General features: G+C 62.3%; 4 protein-coding genes across 7 annotated transcripts; 2 read left to right on the plus strand and 2 right to left on the minus strand.

Moving 5' to 3' along the window:
* Window positions 1–156: 156 nt before the first annotated feature.
* Window positions 157–1,022, minus strand: LOC116653966 (glutamine-rich protein 2-like). Its single transcript, XM_032447071.1, has 2 exons — window positions 914–1,022; window positions 157–785 (listed from the first exon to the last, which is right to left on the minus strand). Exons 1-2 carry the CDS (start codon window positions 994–996, stop codon window positions 278–280), a joined length of 591 nt encoding a protein of 196 aa, XP_032302962.1. The 5' UTR covers window positions 997–1,022; the 3' UTR covers window positions 157–277.
* A 42-nt stretch (window positions 1,023–1,064) lies between these two features.
* ADM2 (adrenomedullin 2) lies at window positions 1,065–5,017 on the plus strand. Its single transcript, XM_032447101.1, has 2 exons — window positions 1,065–1,183; window positions 4,575–5,017. The coding sequence occupies exons 1-2, from the start codon at window positions 1,089–1,091 to the stop codon at window positions 4,939–4,941; spliced, it is 462 nt and encodes a 153-aa protein (XP_032302992.1). The 5' UTR covers window positions 1,065–1,088; the 3' UTR covers window positions 4,942–5,017.
* A 2,129-nt stretch (window positions 5,018–7,146) lies between these two features.
* Window positions 7,147–9,988, plus strand: MIOX (myo-inositol oxygenase). Of its 3 annotated transcripts, XM_015853555.1 has the most exons (11): window positions 7,147–7,209; window positions 7,282–7,359; window positions 7,680–7,739; window positions 8,420–8,500; window positions 8,569–8,731; window positions 8,817–8,884; window positions 8,971–9,080; window positions 9,172–9,239; window positions 9,387–9,436; window positions 9,544–9,656; window positions 9,753–9,988. In XM_015853555.1, the coding sequence occupies exons 1-11, from the start codon at window positions 7,162–7,164 to the stop codon at window positions 9,859–9,861; spliced, it is 948 nt and encodes a 315-aa protein (XP_015709041.1). In that variant the 5' UTR covers window positions 7,147–7,161; the 3' UTR covers window positions 9,862–9,988. The 3 variants fall into 3 exon arrangements, with proteins under 3 accessions (XP_015709041.1, XP_015709128.1, XP_015709200.1); XM_015853642.2 differs by lacking the exon at window positions 7,282–7,359; XM_015853714.2 differs by lacking the exon at window positions 7,147–7,209 and having other exon boundaries at window positions 7,280–7,359; window positions 8,401–8,500.
* Window positions 9,989–10,105: 117 nt separating this feature from the next.
* On the minus strand, window positions 10,106–16,693 carry LMF2 (lipase maturation factor 2). 2 transcript variants are annotated; one of them, XM_015852826.2, is made up of 14 exons: window positions 16,530–16,693; window positions 15,277–15,530; window positions 14,051–14,079; window positions 13,711–13,907; window positions 13,390–13,568; window positions 13,168–13,306; window positions 12,798–12,935; window positions 12,600–12,705; window positions 12,177–12,273; window positions 11,763–11,945; window positions 11,345–11,513; window positions 11,135–11,246; window positions 10,922–11,030; window positions 10,106–10,835 (listed from the first exon to the last, which is right to left on the minus strand). In XM_015852826.2, the coding sequence occupies exons 1-14, from the start codon at window positions 16,624–16,626 to the stop codon at window positions 10,497–10,499; spliced, it is 2,148 nt and encodes a 715-aa protein (XP_015708312.1). In that variant the 5' UTR covers window positions 16,627–16,693; the 3' UTR covers window positions 10,106–10,496. The 2 variants fall into 2 exon arrangements, with proteins under 2 accessions (XP_015708312.1, XP_015708393.1); XM_015852907.1 differs by having other exon boundaries at window positions 12,798–12,932; window positions 16,530–16,692.
* Window positions 16,694–16,708: the final 15 nt, after the last annotated feature.

A 16,708-nucleotide genomic window follows, 5' to 3' on the forward strand; every position in this document is an offset into this window, starting at 1 on the left:
CCCATCCCATCCCATCCCATCCCATCCCATCCCATCCCATCCCCATCCCATCCCCATCCTATCCCCACCCCATCCCCACCCCGAGTGGAAATGGGGCAGACAGACAGGCCGGGCTTCTCCCCCTCCCCGCCCCCTTTGCAATTAATCACACATTAATTCATTAATTAGCCGAAAACAACCAAAGAGCTGCCGTCCCATCCAGGCTCACGCAGTCACCTCTACCTGCAGGCACAATGGCACTCTATGCTCCACCCTGGGCAGGGGGCGCAGGTCCGGTTTAGAAGCGAGCCGGACCCTGCTCCGGACCGAACCGGACCGAACCGTGCTGAGCCGAACCGAACAGTGCTGTGCCGAACCGAACCGTGCTGTGCCGAACCGAACCGTGCTGTGCCGAACCGAACCGTGTTGTGCTGTACCGAACCGTGCTGTACCGAACCGTGCTGTGCCGAACCGTGCTGTGCCGAACCGAACCGTGCTGTGCCGAACCGAACCGTGTTGTGCCGAACCGAACCGTGCCGTACCGAACCGTGCTGTACCGAACCGAACCGTGCTGTGCCGAACCGAACCGTGCTGAGCCGTACCGAACCGTGCTGTGCCGAACCGAACCGTGCTGTGCCAAACCGAATCGTGCTGTGCCGTACCGAACCGTGTTGTGCCGTACCGAACCGAACCGTGCCGAACCGAGCCGTGCTGTGCCGAACCGAACCGTGCCGTACCGAACCGTGCCGTGACACACCGCACCCCGTGGCTCCTCCCGCTGCTCCTCCCGCCCGGCGATATTTAACCTGGAGTCACAGCGTGCAGACAGAGGGAGTCCAAGAGGAGCCGGCAACGGAACCGGGTCAGCCCAGCGGGCAGGTACGGGTGGTACCGGGCTGTACCGGACCGGGAGGGAGGGGGGGGGGGGGGGTACCGGGGAACAGCGCTGCGATCACCGCAGCTCCAGCACCGCGACCCACGGAGCCGCTCGTGGACATTGAGCCGAACCGTGTCCATCCGTGCAGAACCGAACCGAGCCGAACCGAGCCGAGCTGAGCCCGTCCCATCCGAACCCGGCCCTGAGCCGCTCTCCTGTCCCCGGCCACGCCATGAGAGCAGCGCTGGGTTGCATCACCCTCGCTCTATGTGCGCTGCAGCTGCCCCACGGCCGGGCCCTGCCCCACGGCAGAGCTCCCAAGTACAGGTGAGGCAGCCCCATATCGCCCCACATAGGGGGCAGCAATGGGGGTGTATGGAGGGGGGCGAGGGGGGAGCCCCAGGGTCTGTTGGTGGTGGTCCCGAAGTGCTGCGGGAGCCCAAGAGTTGGGGGGTGGGGGGTTAATGGGGGGATAAGGGGTGGGAATGGGGAGGGGGGGGTAGGGGATAGGATGGAGAATGGGGTCAGGAATAGGGGGAATGGGAAATAGGGGGGAATGGGAGGTATTTGATGGGGAATAGGGGGAGAGAGGGGATGGAAGCAGGGAATGGGGCTGGGTGGAATGGGAGATAGGAATGGGAATAGGGATATGGGGGGTGGGAGATGGGGGGGAATGGGAGATGGGATGGAATAGGAGACAGGGAATGGGGATGGGAATGGGGGTAGGGATGGGATGGGAGATGGGGATAGGGATGAGAATCAGAAAAGGGGAATGGGAAATAGGGGATGGTACCAGGGAATAGGCTGGAATGGGGAAAGGGGATTGGGATGGGGATATAGGGAATGGGAAACGGTATGGGGAATGGGACTGGGAAGTGGGGTTGGAGTGGAATGGGAGATAGTGGATGGAACCAGTGAATGGGGTGGAATGGGGTTAGGGATGAGGATATGGGGGATAGGACATGGGGAACAGGGCTGGGGAGTGGGAATGGGGTGGAATGGGAGATGGGGGAATTGGGATAGGGATGAGAATCAGATATGGGGAATGGGGGGATGGGGAATGCGAGCAAGGGATGAGATGGGGTGGGGATATGGGGAATGGGATCAGGGGATGGGGATATAGGGAATGGGATCAGGGGATGAGATGGGGTTGGGATATAGGGAATGGGATCAGGGGATAGGGATATGGGGAATGGGATCAGGGGATGAGATGGGGATACGGGGAATGGGATCGGGGGGTGAGGATATGGGGAATGGGATCAGGGGATGAGATGGGGTGGGGATAGGGATATGGGGAATGGGATCAGGGGATGGGGATATAGGGAATGGGATCAGGGAATGAGATGGGGATATGGGGAATGGGATCGGGGGATGAGATGGGGTGGGGATGGGGATATAGGGAATGGGATTAGGGGATGAGATGGAGTGGGGATGAGGATATGGGGAATGGGATCAGGGGATGGGGATATAGGGAATGGAATCAGGGGATGAGATGGAGTGGGGATAAGGATGTGGGGAATGGGATCAGGGGGTGGGGAATGGAGCTGGAATGGAATGGGGATGTGGGAGATGGGAGACGGGATGGGGAATAGGGATGGGGTTAATGCATGGGGCACAGCAGGGAGTGGGAAGGGCTGAGAGGTGCACACACACACACACACACACATAGGGGCACTATGGGTGTGCAAGGGGCACCGCCTGCCCGTGTGTAACCCGTGTGCGGTGTGAGGACATGTGCACACACGGGGACACGGGTGGTGTGCACATGCCTGGACACGCGTGTAGCTGCGTGTGTGGGGTGCTGGTGTGCGTGCGTGGCTGCACGCGCTGCGGCACGTGGGTGTGAGGTGTGGGTCAGGGGTTACGGCGTGTTCATAGGTGGGTGAAGGGGGAACGTGTCTGTATGAGTGGGGTCACCCCGTGCCCATAGATGTGTCTGTGGGGTCTCCCCCATCCCCACAGCTGCTGGGAGGTGTCTCTGATATGGGGTGGGGGGGGAGGTGCTATGTCCATTGATGGATCTCTGCCCAGTGCCCCCTGTGCACATCCCCACCCCCCCACCCCATGCAGATTGCCAGGGGCAGTGAACCAGGGCAGGATCAGGGCAGAGGATGGACAAGGGCTGGGGCAGGGGGTGTATGTGGGGCAGGGAGGGGGGTATGTGGGGCAGAAGGGCAAGAGCTGGGCCAGGGGTGCAGTCACAGTCATGGGCAGGGAGCAGCTGGTGGGGGGGGCTATGGGGCAAATGTATGGGGTACAACAGTCTGCAGCCCTACCCCATTCCACAGACCCCATCCCATCCCCACTGACCCCATCCCATTCACTGACCCCATCCCATCCCCACTGACCCCATCCCATCCCCACTGACCCCATCCATCCCCATCGACCCCATCCCATCCCACTGACCCCATTCATCCCACCGACCCCTATCCATTCCCGCACCGACCCCAAATCCCATCTCCCCACCGACCCCATCCCACCCAGAACGAAAAAAAAAAAAAAAAAACCCCCCAAATCCAAAACCCCCCACCACCCCACCATGACGGCCATCCCATCGCCCATCCCATCATCCCATACCCCATCTCCATGCCCCAGCCCGATTCCCATCCCATGCCCATCCCATCCCATCCCATGACCCAGTCCCATCCCACTGACCCCATCCCATTGACCCATCCTCACGATCCATCCCATGCCCATCCCACTGACCCCATCCCATCCCACTGACCGCCATCCCATCCCAACCAGGGGGAAAAAAACCCCAATCCCCCCCACCCCCCCACTGACCCCATCCCATCCCCATCCCATCCAATCCCCATTCCAATCCCATCCGCACTGACCCATCCCATTCACTGACTCCATCCCATCCCATTCCTACTGCCCCATCCCATCCCACAGACCCCATCCCACCCCCCTGTACCCCATCCCATCCCCACCGACCCCATTTCCCATCCACTGACCCCATCCATCCCCACCGACCCCATTTCATCCCACTGACCCCATCCCATCCCACTGACCCCATCCCATCCCACTGACCCCATCCCATTCACCGACCCCATCCCATCCCACTGACCCCATCCCATCCCACTACCCCATCCCATTCACCGACCCATCCCCATCCCCACTGACCCCATCCCACCGCCACTGACCCCATTCATCGCACTGACCCCACCCCATCCCCACTGACCCACCCCAACCCCACTGACCCACCCATGCCATCGACCCCTCCCATCCCCATGACCCCATCCCATCCCACTGACCCCAGTCCCATCACTGACCCCATCCCACCCCACTGACCCCACCCCACCTCACTGACCCCACCCCATCCCACTGACCCCATCCATCCCCACTGACCCCATCCCACCCCATGACCCCACCGCCATCCCACTGAACCACCATTCCATCCCCACTGACCCCATCATCCCCACTGACCCATCCATCGCACGGACCCCATCTTCCATCCCACTGACCCCATCCCATCCCCACTGACCCCATTCATCCCCATGACCCCATTCCCATTCACTGACCCCAGTTCCCATCACTGACCCCATCCCATTCCCAACAGACCCCACCCCACTGACCCCATCCCATCCCCACCGACCCCATTCATCCCACTGACCCCCATCCTACCCCACCCCACTGACCCCATCCCATCCCCACCGACCCCATCCATCCCCACTGACCCCATTCATCCCACTGACCCCATCCCATTCTCTTGCAGGGAACCCCCGGATCGGAGACTCCCCCCAGCCATTCTGCGCCCACCCCATCGGCACCCACCGCTGCCCCATAGATCCCCCCCAAGGCTCCAACCCACCCGGCTCAAACACCTCATCAACCCACGTCCCCAACCAGCCCTATGGCACGGCCCCCCACGGCACAGACACCGACCACCCTCCCCAAAGGGCCAAAGGGGTCGACGTCACATCGGGGTTCGGCTGCGCCACGTTCAGCCCATGCGGGTGGGCTGCGTGCTGGGAACCTGCCAGGTGCAGAACCTCAGCCACCGCCTATGGCAGCTGATGGGCCGCCCCGGCCGCCAGGACTCATCCCCCATGAACCCCAACAGCCCCCACAGTTATGGGTGAGGGTCTCCCCTCTCCACCCCCCCCCCCGAGGACTCTATGGGTCGGGTAGGAGTTGACACTTAAAGCACTTCCAGCAGCTGTGGGCTCCTGTGCACCTTTCTGTGGGGTCCCTGAGTGGGAATGGGGTGGGGGGGAGGTGGTGAAGCCCCCCAACAGGGCTGACCCCATGGAGGGGATGGGATGGGATGGGATGGGATGGGATGAAGACTAGGGGGGGTCCAACCGAGCAGCGCACCCATGGGGGTGGTGGTGTGACTGCCCCACATCTGCGGCCCCACAGCAGCCCTAGAGCTGCAGCTCCATGCGCTCCATCCAACTCTGGGGTGCACAGCTGCAAGGGACACCCATAGGACACTCATAGGGCACCCATAGGACACCCCTGGGACACTCATAGGACGCCCCTGGGACACTCATAGGACACCCATGGGACGCCCATAGGGCACCCATAGGGCACTCATAGGGCACCCATAGGGCACCCATAGGGCACTCATAGGGCACCCATAGGGCACCCATAGGGCACTCATAGGGCACCCATAGGACGCCCATAGTGACCCATAGGGCACCCATAGGACACCCCTGGGACACTCATAGGACACCCGCATAGGGCACCCATAGGACACTCATAGGACACCCATAGGACGCCCCTGGTGCACCCATAGGACACCCATAGGACACCCCTGGGACACTCATAGGACACCCATAGGGCACCCATAGGGCACCCATAGGGCACCCCTGGGACGCCCATAGGACACCCATAGGGCACCCATAGGGCACCCATAGGACACCCATAGGACACCCCTGGGACACTCATAGGGCACCCATAGGACACCCCTGGGACACCCCTAGGACACTCATAGGACACTCATAGGACACCCATAGGACGCCCCTGGTGCACCCATAGGACACCCCTGGGACACCCATAGGATATCCCTGGGATACCCATAGGACACTCATAGGACACCCATAGGACGCCCCTAGGACACTCATAGGGTACCCCTGGGATACCCATAGGACACTCATAAGACACCCGTTGGATGCCCCTGGGACACCCATAGGACGCTCCTGGGACACCCATAAGACACTCATAGGACCCCCCTGGTGCACCCATAGGACACTCATAGGGCACCCATAGGACGCCCCTGGTGCACCCATAGGACACCCATAGGACACCCCTGAGACACCCATAGGACACCCCTGGGACACTCAGAGGACATCCATAAGACACTCATAGGGCACCCATAGGGCACCCATGGGACACCCATAGGGCACCCATAGGGCACCCATAGGGCACTCATAGGGCACCCATTGGACACTCATAGGGCACCCATAGGACACTCATAGGATACCCCTGGGACACCCATAGGACACCCATAGGACACTCATAGGACACCCCTGGGACACTCATAGGACACCCATAGGACACCCATAGGACACCCATAGGACACTCATAGGGCATCCATAGGACCCCCCTGGGACACCCATAGGACATCCATAGGACACCCTGGGACACTCATAGGACGCCCCTGGGACACTCATAGGACACCCATAGGGCACCCATAGGATGTCCCTGGGACACCCCTAGGACACCCATATGACACGGTTGGCCTCCTGTCCCCACAGTGTCCCCGGCCCATCGAGGTGTTTTGGGGTCAAACTCTGCTCTTTTGGCCCGGAGGATCGCGGTGCTGCGGTGCCACCTGCCGGCCGTGCTGCTCCGTCCGTCCGTCCGTCCACCCCATTCTTGTGTCCTCCCTCCTGGCTGCCCGTCCATCCACTTCTCCATCCGTGTGTCCGTCCGCCTGTCCTTCCCCCCTCCCCCCTCATTCCCTCTCCCCTATAGGGCTGCAGTATCTCCGCCCTATTCCCCCCCCCCCCCCCCGTCCCACTCCCAGGCTGTGGGGGTGGGGGGCTGGGAGATACAGACGACCCCCACCTTCCCTTCCCCCTCCCCTCCCAACACCCCCATCTCCTCTCCCCCAGGCTGGGGAAAACCATTAGACCCCAGCAGAGCCAAGGACCCCCCGAACCCCAATGTGCAGCCCCACACTCAGTGCCTCCCCCATGTCCCCCCCACCCCGTGCCCCTTTGCCCCGAGCAAGGAGCAGCGTGCTCAGACTCCAGCTCCCCCCCCCACCCCCCATATAAACCCCTGCGGTCTCTACCTGCATATGAAGCTCCTCAGCGAGGGGTCGGGGGGGCTTCTCACCTCCAGGTTGCGCTATGGGGCAGCCCAAGTTGTGGGGAGCAGCTCAGGAGCCCCCCATTGCAGTGAGTGCGGCAGCTCGGGGCTCAAACATTAACCGGGGGTGGTTAAATGGTGACTGATTGATTGCCCCACAGCCTGGGGATAAAGGTGGGGGGTCCTGGCAGCTCCAATGTGTGCCCCCACCCCGGCCAGCAATGAAGGTCCTGCAGGCGGTGAGTAGCTCGTGGAGGGCAGGACAGCAGCCACCCTTCCCTAAGGAAGCCCACCCCATAACTATGGCAGGGAATGGGGGGGAGGGGGCAGAGAGCCCCCAGGACCCTCTGTGCAGTGTGTGTGTGTGGGGGGGTCCCAGGGTCTCAGTGTCACCACCCCAAAGTGGGGCCCAGGCCTGTGGATCTAACAGTGCAGTGGGGTGGGGGGGGTGGTTTCATTTGGGGGTCACAACGTCCCCTTGTTGTGCTCTGGGGGGTTGGAAGAGGGGGGCACTGGTTGGGTTAAAGGCTGGTCCTGCTCACCTGGAACCTTCCACCAGGACCCCAACCCTAATGAGCCACAGCCCAGCAAGGACAAGGCTGAGCTGCGCAACTACACGGTGAGGGGCTGCTGTGGGGCTGGGGAGAGGGCTGAGGGGTCTGGGGGGGGCTGGGGGAATCTATAAGGATAGAGGAGGTCCACAGGGGTGAGGGATCCATGGGGCTGGAAGGGGGTCCATAGAGCTGAAGGGTGTGCGTAGGGCTGGAAGGGGATCTGTAGGGCTGGAAGGGGGTCCACAAGGCTGAGGAGAATCCATAGGGCTGGAGGGAGGTCTGTGGGGGTTGGGGGAAGTCCATAGGGCTGAGGGGCTGGAGGAAATCCATAGGGCTGAGGGGTCCGTGAGGATGGGGGGAATCCATGGGGCTGGGACATCTTTGGGGCTGAAGGAAGCCCATAGGGCTGAGAGGTCTGTGGGGCTGGAGGGAATCCATGGGGCTGGGGGGGATTCCATAGGGCTGGGACATCTTTGGGGCTGAAGGAAGCCCGTAGGGCTGAGAGGTCCGTGGGGCTGGAGGGAATCCATGGGGCTGGGGGGGAATCCATGGGGCTGGGACATCTTTGGGGCTGAAGGAAGCCCATAGGGCTGAGAGGTCTGTGGGGCTGGAGGGAGTAAATGGGGCTGGGGGGATTCCATAGGGCTGAGAGGTCCGTGGGGCTGGAGGGGGGGTCCATAGGGCTGAAGAGAGTCCTGCGAAGCTATGGGGACCAAACCCCCCCAGCCCTGCCCCATTGCTACAGGAGGGGAAGCTGCTGGACCGCGTTTACAACACGTACCTGCAGATGCACACCCACCAGACAGTCGACTTCGTGCGTAGGAAGGTTCGTGTCCTGTTGGGGGTCCCGGGGGGTCCTTATGGGTCGGTGCTCACCATCCCCATCCAATGCAGAGCGCTGAGTACGGGGGCTGCTCGCTGCGCAGGATGAGCGCCATGCAGGCGCTGCAGCTGCTGGACCAACTGGTGGATGAATCCGACCCAGACGTGGATTTCCCCAACTCCCTTCACGCCTATCAGACAGCAGAGGGCATCCGGCGGGCCCACCCTGATAAAGGTGGGGTGATAAGGGGGGCTCTGACTGCCCGAGCCCCCTCCCCAGGCTGTGGATGGGGGTGTTGATGGATCCTGCTTACCCACAGATTGGTTCCATCTCGTGGGGCTGCTGCACGACCTGGGCAAGGTCCTGGTGCTGTTTGGGGAGCCACAGGTGAGCTGGGGGGGGGGGGGCTGTGGGACCCCCCTATTTGGGGATGCTTATGGGGGGACACTGGGGATGTTTGTCACCCCACATAGTGGGCGGTGGTGGGAGACACGTTCCCAGTGGGCTGCAAGGTGCAGAAGTCGGTGGTGTTCCATGATTCCACCTTCCACGACAACCCGGACACCAGAGACCCCCGGTACAAGTGAGTGCAGCTCCTCCATAGGTGGGAAACACAGGGAGGGGGTGGGGGGGGAGACAGCCCCCTCCTTGTACCCCCTAATTCTGCTCCACAGCACCGAGTGTGGGATGTACCAGCCCCACTGCGGCCTGGAGAACGTGCTCATGTCCTGGGGACACGATGGTGAGCGTGGGGAGACCCAGAGCACGGGGGGGGGGGGATGATGGGGGGCTGCCCCCCATGGCCCCCCCTCCTTCCCTTCCCACCATACAGAGTATATCGGGGTGGGGGGCAGCAGCCCAGCCCCCCAAACACCCACTTTCTCCACAGAGTACATGTATAGAGTGATGAAGTTCAACAACTTTGCCCTGCCCAAGGAGGTAGGGGAGGGCTGGGGTTGTGATGGGTGGGAATGGGGGGCACCCCAAAGGGCTGGATGCTCCCCCCACACCCCAAACCTCCCCCTATCCCCCCCCCACCCCTCCAGGCTTTCTACATGATCCGCTTCCACTCCTTCTACCCCTGGCACGCACACGGGGACTACAAGCACCTGTGCAATGAGGAGGACCTGCGCATGCTGCCCTGGGTCAAGGAGCTCAAGTGAGTGGTGGTCGTGGGGAATGGGGGGGGGATGGAGGTGCTCTGTGCCCCCCTCCCACCACCCCTAACCCCCCTCTTCCCCATGTGCTCTCACAGCAAGTTCGATCTGTACACCAAGCAGGAGGAGCTGCCCGATGTGAAGGAGCTGCAGGGTTATTACCAGGCCCTGATTGATAAGTACTGCCCTGGGGAGCTCTGCTGGTGAGCTGGGACCCCCCCCATCCCCTGCAGATATAAAACCCCCCCAGCTTCTTCAACCCCCCCCCCCCAGCACTCAGCACTCCCCACACTGTGTTCACATCTGTGCCATCAATAAACCCACTTGCCATGTAGATAACGCAGCGGTTGTGTTCAGGGTGTGGGGGGGTGCAATGGGGAATCCCACCCCCACAAACCCCACGGGGGGAGGGCTCCATCCCCCCACAAACCTAAGGGAGAGGCCCAAGGGCTGGAATGTCAAAGGCTTTATTTAGAAAATTATAGGAAACCTCTTTGCCACCCATTGAACTGAGGAGGGGGGGAGGGGGGGGGCGTGATGCAGGCAGAGCATTTCCCCCCCGCCTCCACCCCAGCACAGAACAGCTGAGCCCTAACACAGCCCCCACCCCACAGCCCAGCCAACTGGGGGGGCACAGGGGCAGCTCCAGCTGGGGATGGGGCCAAGGAAGCAGCCACACACTGCGCTGACCCAGCTGTGCATGAAGGCACTGCAGGGAGCAGCACAACAGCCCCAGCCAGAAGCCCCCCCAGGGGGTGGGAGCTTGGGGGGGGTGGGCAGGTGGGATTTGGGGGGGGGCTGAGGCAGCACTTAGTGCGTGGAATACGGGGCACCCAGCGCTGCTATTTCCTCCTCTTGGTGCCACGGGGGCCGTCGCCATCAGCTGCTGCCCCCCTGTTTCGACCCTCCCCCTTCTCCTCCGCCTCCCTGCCCTCCTTCCTGCGCAGCTGCCCGTTCTTCTCCCCCTGATCCCCCCGCTGCTGTTTGGCTGCTTTATGGCGGGTGGGGGGTGCACCCCCCCGGGGCCGGCGGGCCACGGCACGCAGCAGGAAAGTGGTGGCAGCCACCAGGTAGAGGGACCACAACACAATGTGGGGGGAGAAGGGGCGGCTGAGCCGGCGCACGGAGCTCAGGAGCCAGGGCAGGAAGGCGTCCACGGGGCGCTTCAGGGGCAGCTTGTCCTGGGGGGGGGGAAAACAAGGTGTTGGGGGGTGAGCTATGAGCTGTGACCTATGGGGGTCGGTGCAGTGCAGGATGTGGATCCTACCTTCAGGCCGTGCTGGGTAAGTAGATCATCCAGTGTTGGGTCCCCCAGTGAGACAGTGGGGAAGAACTCCTGGACGTGCTGCCGCCGCCACCACCGTGCGGCTCCCACCCTGCAGGACAAGGCGATGGGGATGGGGATAGGAACCCCCCCACACCAACCTGCACCGCCATAGGGCTGCCCCAGAGCTCCCCCTGCCTTCCCCTCCCTGCTCACCCGCTCTCGGCGCTGTGGGTGAACCAGTACTTGTAGAGCTGGGCACGGAGGTAGGTGGGCGGCTGAGTGCTGAAGGGGTATTTATCCTCATCAACCTGCACCAGGCGGATCACTGCGGGGGGAAATGGGGGTGGGCACAGTGTCAAGGGGGGGCTACCCCATCCCACGGGGCCACCAGCAGCCCCCTCACGCTCACCCCGTCCTGCTCACCGTCCTCCTTGCCCTGCAGCAGACGGTGCACGAAGCTGGCAAACCAAGGGCTGCTGCTGTGGTGTGCCAGGGCTGCAAACCACATCTGCCAGTCCAGGCGGGGCTGGTGGGGAGCCACCACGGCGGGGGCTGCACTGACATTGCCTGGTTTGTACATGAACTCGATCTCCTGTAGGTAGAGCAGAGAGGGTTGGAGGGCAGATATGGAGCTCTGGGCTTAAGACACCCCAGTAGCCTGCTGTTCTGGAGGGCACAGTTCCCTTTTCCCCTCCCCTCAGGCCACAGAACAAAGCCCCACATCGTATAAGGACAGCCAGGTGGTCCAGCAGGATGGAAACCACAAAGCAGGGATGCTCAGAGCCGCCTCCCATGCCACCATTCCCCCACCCCACCCCCCAGCAGCGAGGTGGGCGCTCACCGTCCAGCTCTGCTTGTCGTAGCTGCCCTCCAGCACCACCTCGGGCCGCCCCCCGACGCCGGTCATCCTGCGGAAGAGCCCGTAGGAATTCACCACCTGGAAGCGCTCGACTGCGCTGAACATTTGGTGGATGCCAGGCCACAGCTTGCCATTGGACTCATAGTCAATGTAGGTGAAGGGCACCTGGGGAGGGGCAGAGAGAGTGACCACGTCACCCCCACCCCCAAGGGAGAGGAGACAGAAGCTGGGGGGGCTGGGCTGAGCCTCCCACCCTCAAAGACATTCACACGCTGTGGGCGCTGCTACACAACAGCAACTCCCCCCAGCTCCTACCCCCACTTAAGGGGATGAAGACCACAGCATTGTGCCCCACAGCCTGGCCACGCACCCCCCACATCCCCCCCGTGTGCTCACCAAGCTGACAGCAAACATCCCCACGGTAGCTGTGGCGAAGACGGCCCACTGCAGCGTGGCCCACAGCTTCCAGAAGAAGCCACGGATGCAGGCACACCTGCAAGAGGATGGAAGGGGGGTGAGAAATCAGAGCTGTGTGGCCCCACAGGCTGCATCTGCCTGGGGAGGGGGGCAGCTACTGGCTGGGGGCATGTTATGGGGATGGAGACCCAGGTTAGCCCCTGCCTCAGCCCTGTTTGTGGAGTGGATGGGGGCTGGGAGCAGCTCCAGCCACCCTGGTTGTGCCCTGCTTTAGCAATGCAAAAAACAACGAGAAAACAAACCCTCTCTGAGCCACCTCCATCCCATGCACACAGTGTGTGGCTACGTCTTGTACTGCCTGCTCACCAAAGTACAGCCCAGCACAGCCCCCACCCCACTCACCGGTACATAGCAGAGAGGATTTCCCAGGACAGTGAGAGGAAGCCCAGCCCCACCAGGGGCAGCGTCACTGCTCGTAGCCACTGCGTGAACTCGTGGTAGGTGAAGGCTGTGGTGGAGGACAGCAGTCAGGGCCAGCTGTGGTGCCTATGGGGGCAGCAGGGCTGTGGGGGGAGCCACCCCAGCGCAGCCGTCACGTACCCACTTTGGATTCCAGCAGCTTCTTCTTCCAGTCGATCTCCAGGCTGAAGTAGTGGACGCTCCAGTAGAGCAGCAAGGCGTAGGTGGCCAGTTCCAGCAGGGTGGAAAGGAAGGAGAGGAAGGTAGGGGGCCAGGCTGCTGGAGGAGGGGGGCAGCTCAGCATTGGTGAGCACAGGGCGTAGCATAGACCAACCCACGGCGCATGGTTGGACACAGGGCTGAGTGCCCATATGTGGGGAAGGCAGAGATCAGAGCCCACGGCACCAGAACTTCATCTCCCAGGGTCAGATAGTGATGGTGGCCCATCCCCTCCCCTCTCAATGCAGAGGGGCCTGCAGCCCCCAAACAGTGCATGGGCCCAGGGACTCACAGCTGCTTTGCTTCTTCTTGCCACGTCCCATCCAGCGCCCCACGTGCTCCTCATCCAGCAGGGAGAAGGCCAGGACGATGGTGAGCGCGTTGAAGAAGTTGTAGTTGCCCGTGAGGATGATAAGGATCTGCAGCAGGACCTGGGCACGAGCAGAGGAGGGGTTGGGGGCAGCACAGAGCCTCAGGGGCACCCCGCTGAAGGCCACGCAGCATCCCCACATACCTGGCAGTAGAAGGCGAAGAGCCGCAGGCGGCGGATGGGCATGAAGAACAGCAGAGGGACGGCGATCTCAATGACATAGGTGGCCACCACGCTGAACTTCTGGAACCACACGGGCAGCTGGTGGGCATACCAGGCGGCCGGCGTGGGGATGCACTGCGTCTCATAGTGATAGGTGAGAGCTGGGAGGACAGCAGAGGGTCGGGGAGTTGGTGGGGCTCACAAGGGAGAGCTGCAAAGAGCCCCAGAGCTGCTTCAGGGCACAATCCGAGGCCAGAGGCTGCACCGAGGTGCCCCAAAGCCCCTTGCTGTGCTGCCCCTCACCTGTGAGCCCCCACCAGGTGGGGCAGCGGCTGGTCAGCTTCACCACACCAGAGGCAAACATGAGGCGGAAGAGCAGCCAACGCACCAGCCAGAAGGTGACGCTGTCGTGAGGGCGCCAGGCTGTGGAACGCCATTTGAACAGGCGCAGGGGGGCCACCAGCACGGCCAGGAAACCTGCTTCCAGCAGGAGGCTGTCCCTAAGGGAACATCACAACCCCTGCTGCCACCACAGGCTGCGCCCCTGAGGTGACAACAGGGGGACAGAGCCCCTAAGGGAGAGGGCAGTAGGAACACAGAGTCCCCAAGCAGGGCAGAGGGGTGTGTACGATGGCTGACTTACCACTGGAAGTAGAGGAAGACCTGTCCTACCTGCAGGGAGAGCCAGCAGTCAGTGGGAGGGAGGCCCTGTGCTGCAGGGGGTTTCCTTCCTGTCTCCCAAGCCACAGAGAGCCCCCACTGAGTGCTCTGTGCCAAACCCGAGGGTGGCTGTGAGCCAAACCCAGGCAATGAGACAGCACTGCCCTGGGCACAGGATGGAGGAGGAAGGAAGGAGGAGGAGGATGCTCTGAGGCCAGATGTGCTGGCAACACTCTGGTGCCAGGAACCACAGCCCAGGAGTGGCTCCAGAGCTCCAGGCTCAGCCACGTGGCCAGCGAGCAGCAGCACAACAGCCCTGGCTGCAGCCCTGTATGCAAGCAGCACAGAGGGGAGGAGGAAGATGGATTTCTCTCCAGCATCACCTTAAAAGGGAAGGACGAGGGCCTGGCACGCAGGGGCTGGGAGGAGGCGGCTCCGGACAGCGGGGAGTCCCAGCCCAATGCAGCCCCCTGTGCCACTTCCCCTCCCACTCAGCACAATGCAAACAGCTGCACACCAGGAACAGTTCCCACGCAGGCAGCTTCCTCTCCCATTCCCCGGTTTCAGAGGGAACAACACAACAGCTGAGGTTGGAAATGGATCTTAAAGCCCAACTGGTTCCAACTCCCCTCTGTGAGCTGGGTGCCCCCCAGCTCAGGCTGCTCAGGTCCCCATTTATTTTCAGGCACCTCCAGGTTTGGGGCACACACAGCTCTGGGCAGCAATACCAGGGGTTGCACCACCTCTGGGTGAAGGATTTTCTCCAATGTCTGACCTCAGTCTCTTTCAGTTTAAAGCCATTCCTCCCTGCTCCGTCTCTCTCAGCCCATATACAGAGCCATCCTCTTCCTGTGCACTAACCCCTTCAGGCACCAAGGCCGCAGTGAGGTCTCTTCACAGCCCCCAACCATCCCCATGCCCTCCTCAGACCCCACTCCCACAGCCCCACATCTCTGAGCTGGGGGCCCTGACTTGGATCAAGTACCCAGCCAAGCCCTCCTAAGGGCAGAGCAGAGCAAGATAATCCCTACCTTCCTTCACTGAACCCACTTCTGCTACCCGCAACGCAGTTATGGCTGGGGGTGCACGCGATGAAAGAGGAACCCCTTTGTGCCACAACCGCTCTGACTCAGCCCAGCTCCTCCAACCAAAACCACAGACAGAGGGCACAGAGCTCAGTCCCTGCAGCCTCCTGACGTGCACCCATACCTGATAAAGAGAGAGGTAGAACACCCTCAGGACAGCAAACAGCAGGCAGTCACGCAGCGAGGAGCAGAGCAACGCAGCCATGGAGCCCACGGCACCCAGCAGGCAGAGTAGCTCCATGCCCTGCTCCGTGTCCAGCCCCAGCTGTGGGCCGAGCCACAGCAGCGTGGGGACATCACGTAGCTGTTCCCACAGCCCCTTCCCGCTCAGACGTAGCACCCGGCGGGCTGGCAGGATCCCATCACGTCCATACAGCCCTATGGGATGGAAGGAAGGAGCTGATCAGGGTGCAGCTCCCCATGGGATGAAGGTGAGAAGCCAGGAGCCCCCCTTACAGCTCTAGGGCTCCATCTCTGCTCCCTGTTGTCTCTAAACCCTTCAGGAACCTCAACCCTCTGAGCTGCTCCCAACCCCTAAAGACACCGACCCCAATCCCTCAGCCCTCTGGAGACCTCAGCTGTCCCTCTGCCACCAACACATCCCAAGGGGGGACACCACGTCTACCATGAGCACCCACCCCCAGGACCCCAAAAAGGGCCTCTGAGACCCCCCAGAAAGAGCCCCCCCCATCTCCCTGCTCCTTCAACCTCAAAAAGGGCCCTATGAGACCCCCAGAAAGAGCCCCCTGTGTCCCCCCGGTCCTTCAACCCCCCCCAGGACCCCAAAAAGGGCCCTATGAAACCCCCAGAAAGAGCCCCCTCCATCCCCCAGGTCCTTCAACCCCCCCTGAGACCCCGAAAAGGGCCTATGAGACCCCAAGAAGGGCCCCCTGTGTCTCCCAGGTCCTTCAACCCCCCCCCCCCCAGGACCCCAAAAAGGGTCCTATGAGACCCCCAGAAAGAGTCCCCTGTGTCTCCCAGATCCTTTAACTCCCTCCAGGACCCCAAAAAGGGCCCCCTCTATCCCCCAGGTCCTTCAAGCCCCCCCAGGACCCCCAAAAAGGCCCTATGAGACCCCCAGAAAGAGCCCCCTGTGTCCCCCCGGTCCTTCAACCCCCCCCAGGACCCCAAAAAGGGCCCTATGAGACCCCCCATGTCCTTCAACCCCCTAAGGATGGATCCCCTCCACATCCCTTATGAAGCCCCTTAGACCTTCCCACCTCAGGCCTTTCCCCCTCCCCCCCTCAGGCCTATCCCCCCCCTCAGGCCTTCAGGCCTCACCCCCCGTCAGGCCCCGTCTGCAGCCCCCCAATAACCCTCAGAACCCCAACATAACGCCTTAATAGGAGCCCTCGGGTCGAGCCCAGGGGCACGTACCGGGGATCTGGAGGTAAAGCGATACGAAAGCGGCGAGATAAGCCGCAGCCAACCCGGCCAGGAACAGCTCCCTGGGCCGCCGCGGCGGCTCCCCCATGGCGGGCCCGGCGCCACCGACACGTCCCCGCGCTCCCGCCGTACGTCACGTCGTCACGCACGCACGCACGGCCTGACGTGAC

The sequence above is a fragment of the Coturnix japonica genome, chromosome 1, assembly GCF_001577835.2.
Source record: "Coturnix japonica isolate 7356 chromosome 1, Coturnix japonica 2.1, whole genome shotgun sequence".
In the NCBI taxonomy this organism is placed as follows: domain Eukaryota; kingdom Metazoa; phylum Chordata; class Aves; order Galliformes; family Phasianidae; genus Coturnix; species Coturnix japonica.

Excerpts from the sequence above, each read along its gene's own strand:
- LOC116653966 (XM_032447071.1), bottom strand. The coding sequence starts at position 996 with ATGGACACGGTTCGGCTCAATGTCCACGAGCGGCTCCGTGGGTCGCGG. Across the intron at positions 786-913 it reads GATCGCAGCGCTGTTCCCCG|GTTAAATATCGCCGGGCGGG; the intron begins GTACCCCCCCCC and ends CTGTGACTCCAG.
- ADM2 (XM_032447101.1), top strand. The coding sequence starts at position 1,089 with ATGAGAGCAGCGCTGGGTTGCATCACCCTCGCTCTATGTGCGCTGCAG. Across the intron at positions 1,184-4,574 it reads GGCAGAGCTCCCAAGTACAG|GGAACCCCCGGATCGGAGAC; the intron begins GTGAGGCAGCCC and ends ATTCTCTTGCAG.
- MIOX (XM_015853555.1), top strand. The coding sequence starts at position 7,162 with ATGGGGCAGCCCAAGTTGTGGGGAGCAGCTCAGGAGCCCCCCATTGCA. Across the intron at positions 7,740-8,419 it reads CTGAGCTGCGCAACTACACG|GAGGGGAAGCTGCTGGACCG; the intron begins GTGAGGGGCTGC and ends CCATTGCTACAG. Across the intron at positions 9,240-9,386 it reads CATGTCCTGGGGACACGATG|AGTACATGTATAGAGTGATG; the intron begins GTGAGCGTGGGG and ends CTTTCTCCACAG.
- LMF2 (XM_015852826.2), bottom strand. The coding sequence starts at position 16,626 with ATGGGGGAGCCGCCGCGGCGGCCCAGGGAGCTGTTCCTGGCCGGGTTG. Across the intron at positions 13,908-14,050 it reads GTCTTCCTCTACTTCCAGTG|GGACAGCCTCCTGCTGGAAG; the intron begins GTAAGTCAGCCA and ends ATGTTCCCTTAG. Across the intron at positions 12,274-12,599 it reads ATCCTCTCTGCTATGTACCG|GTGTGCCTGCATCCGTGGCT; the intron begins GTGAGTGGGGTG and ends ATCCTCTTGCAG.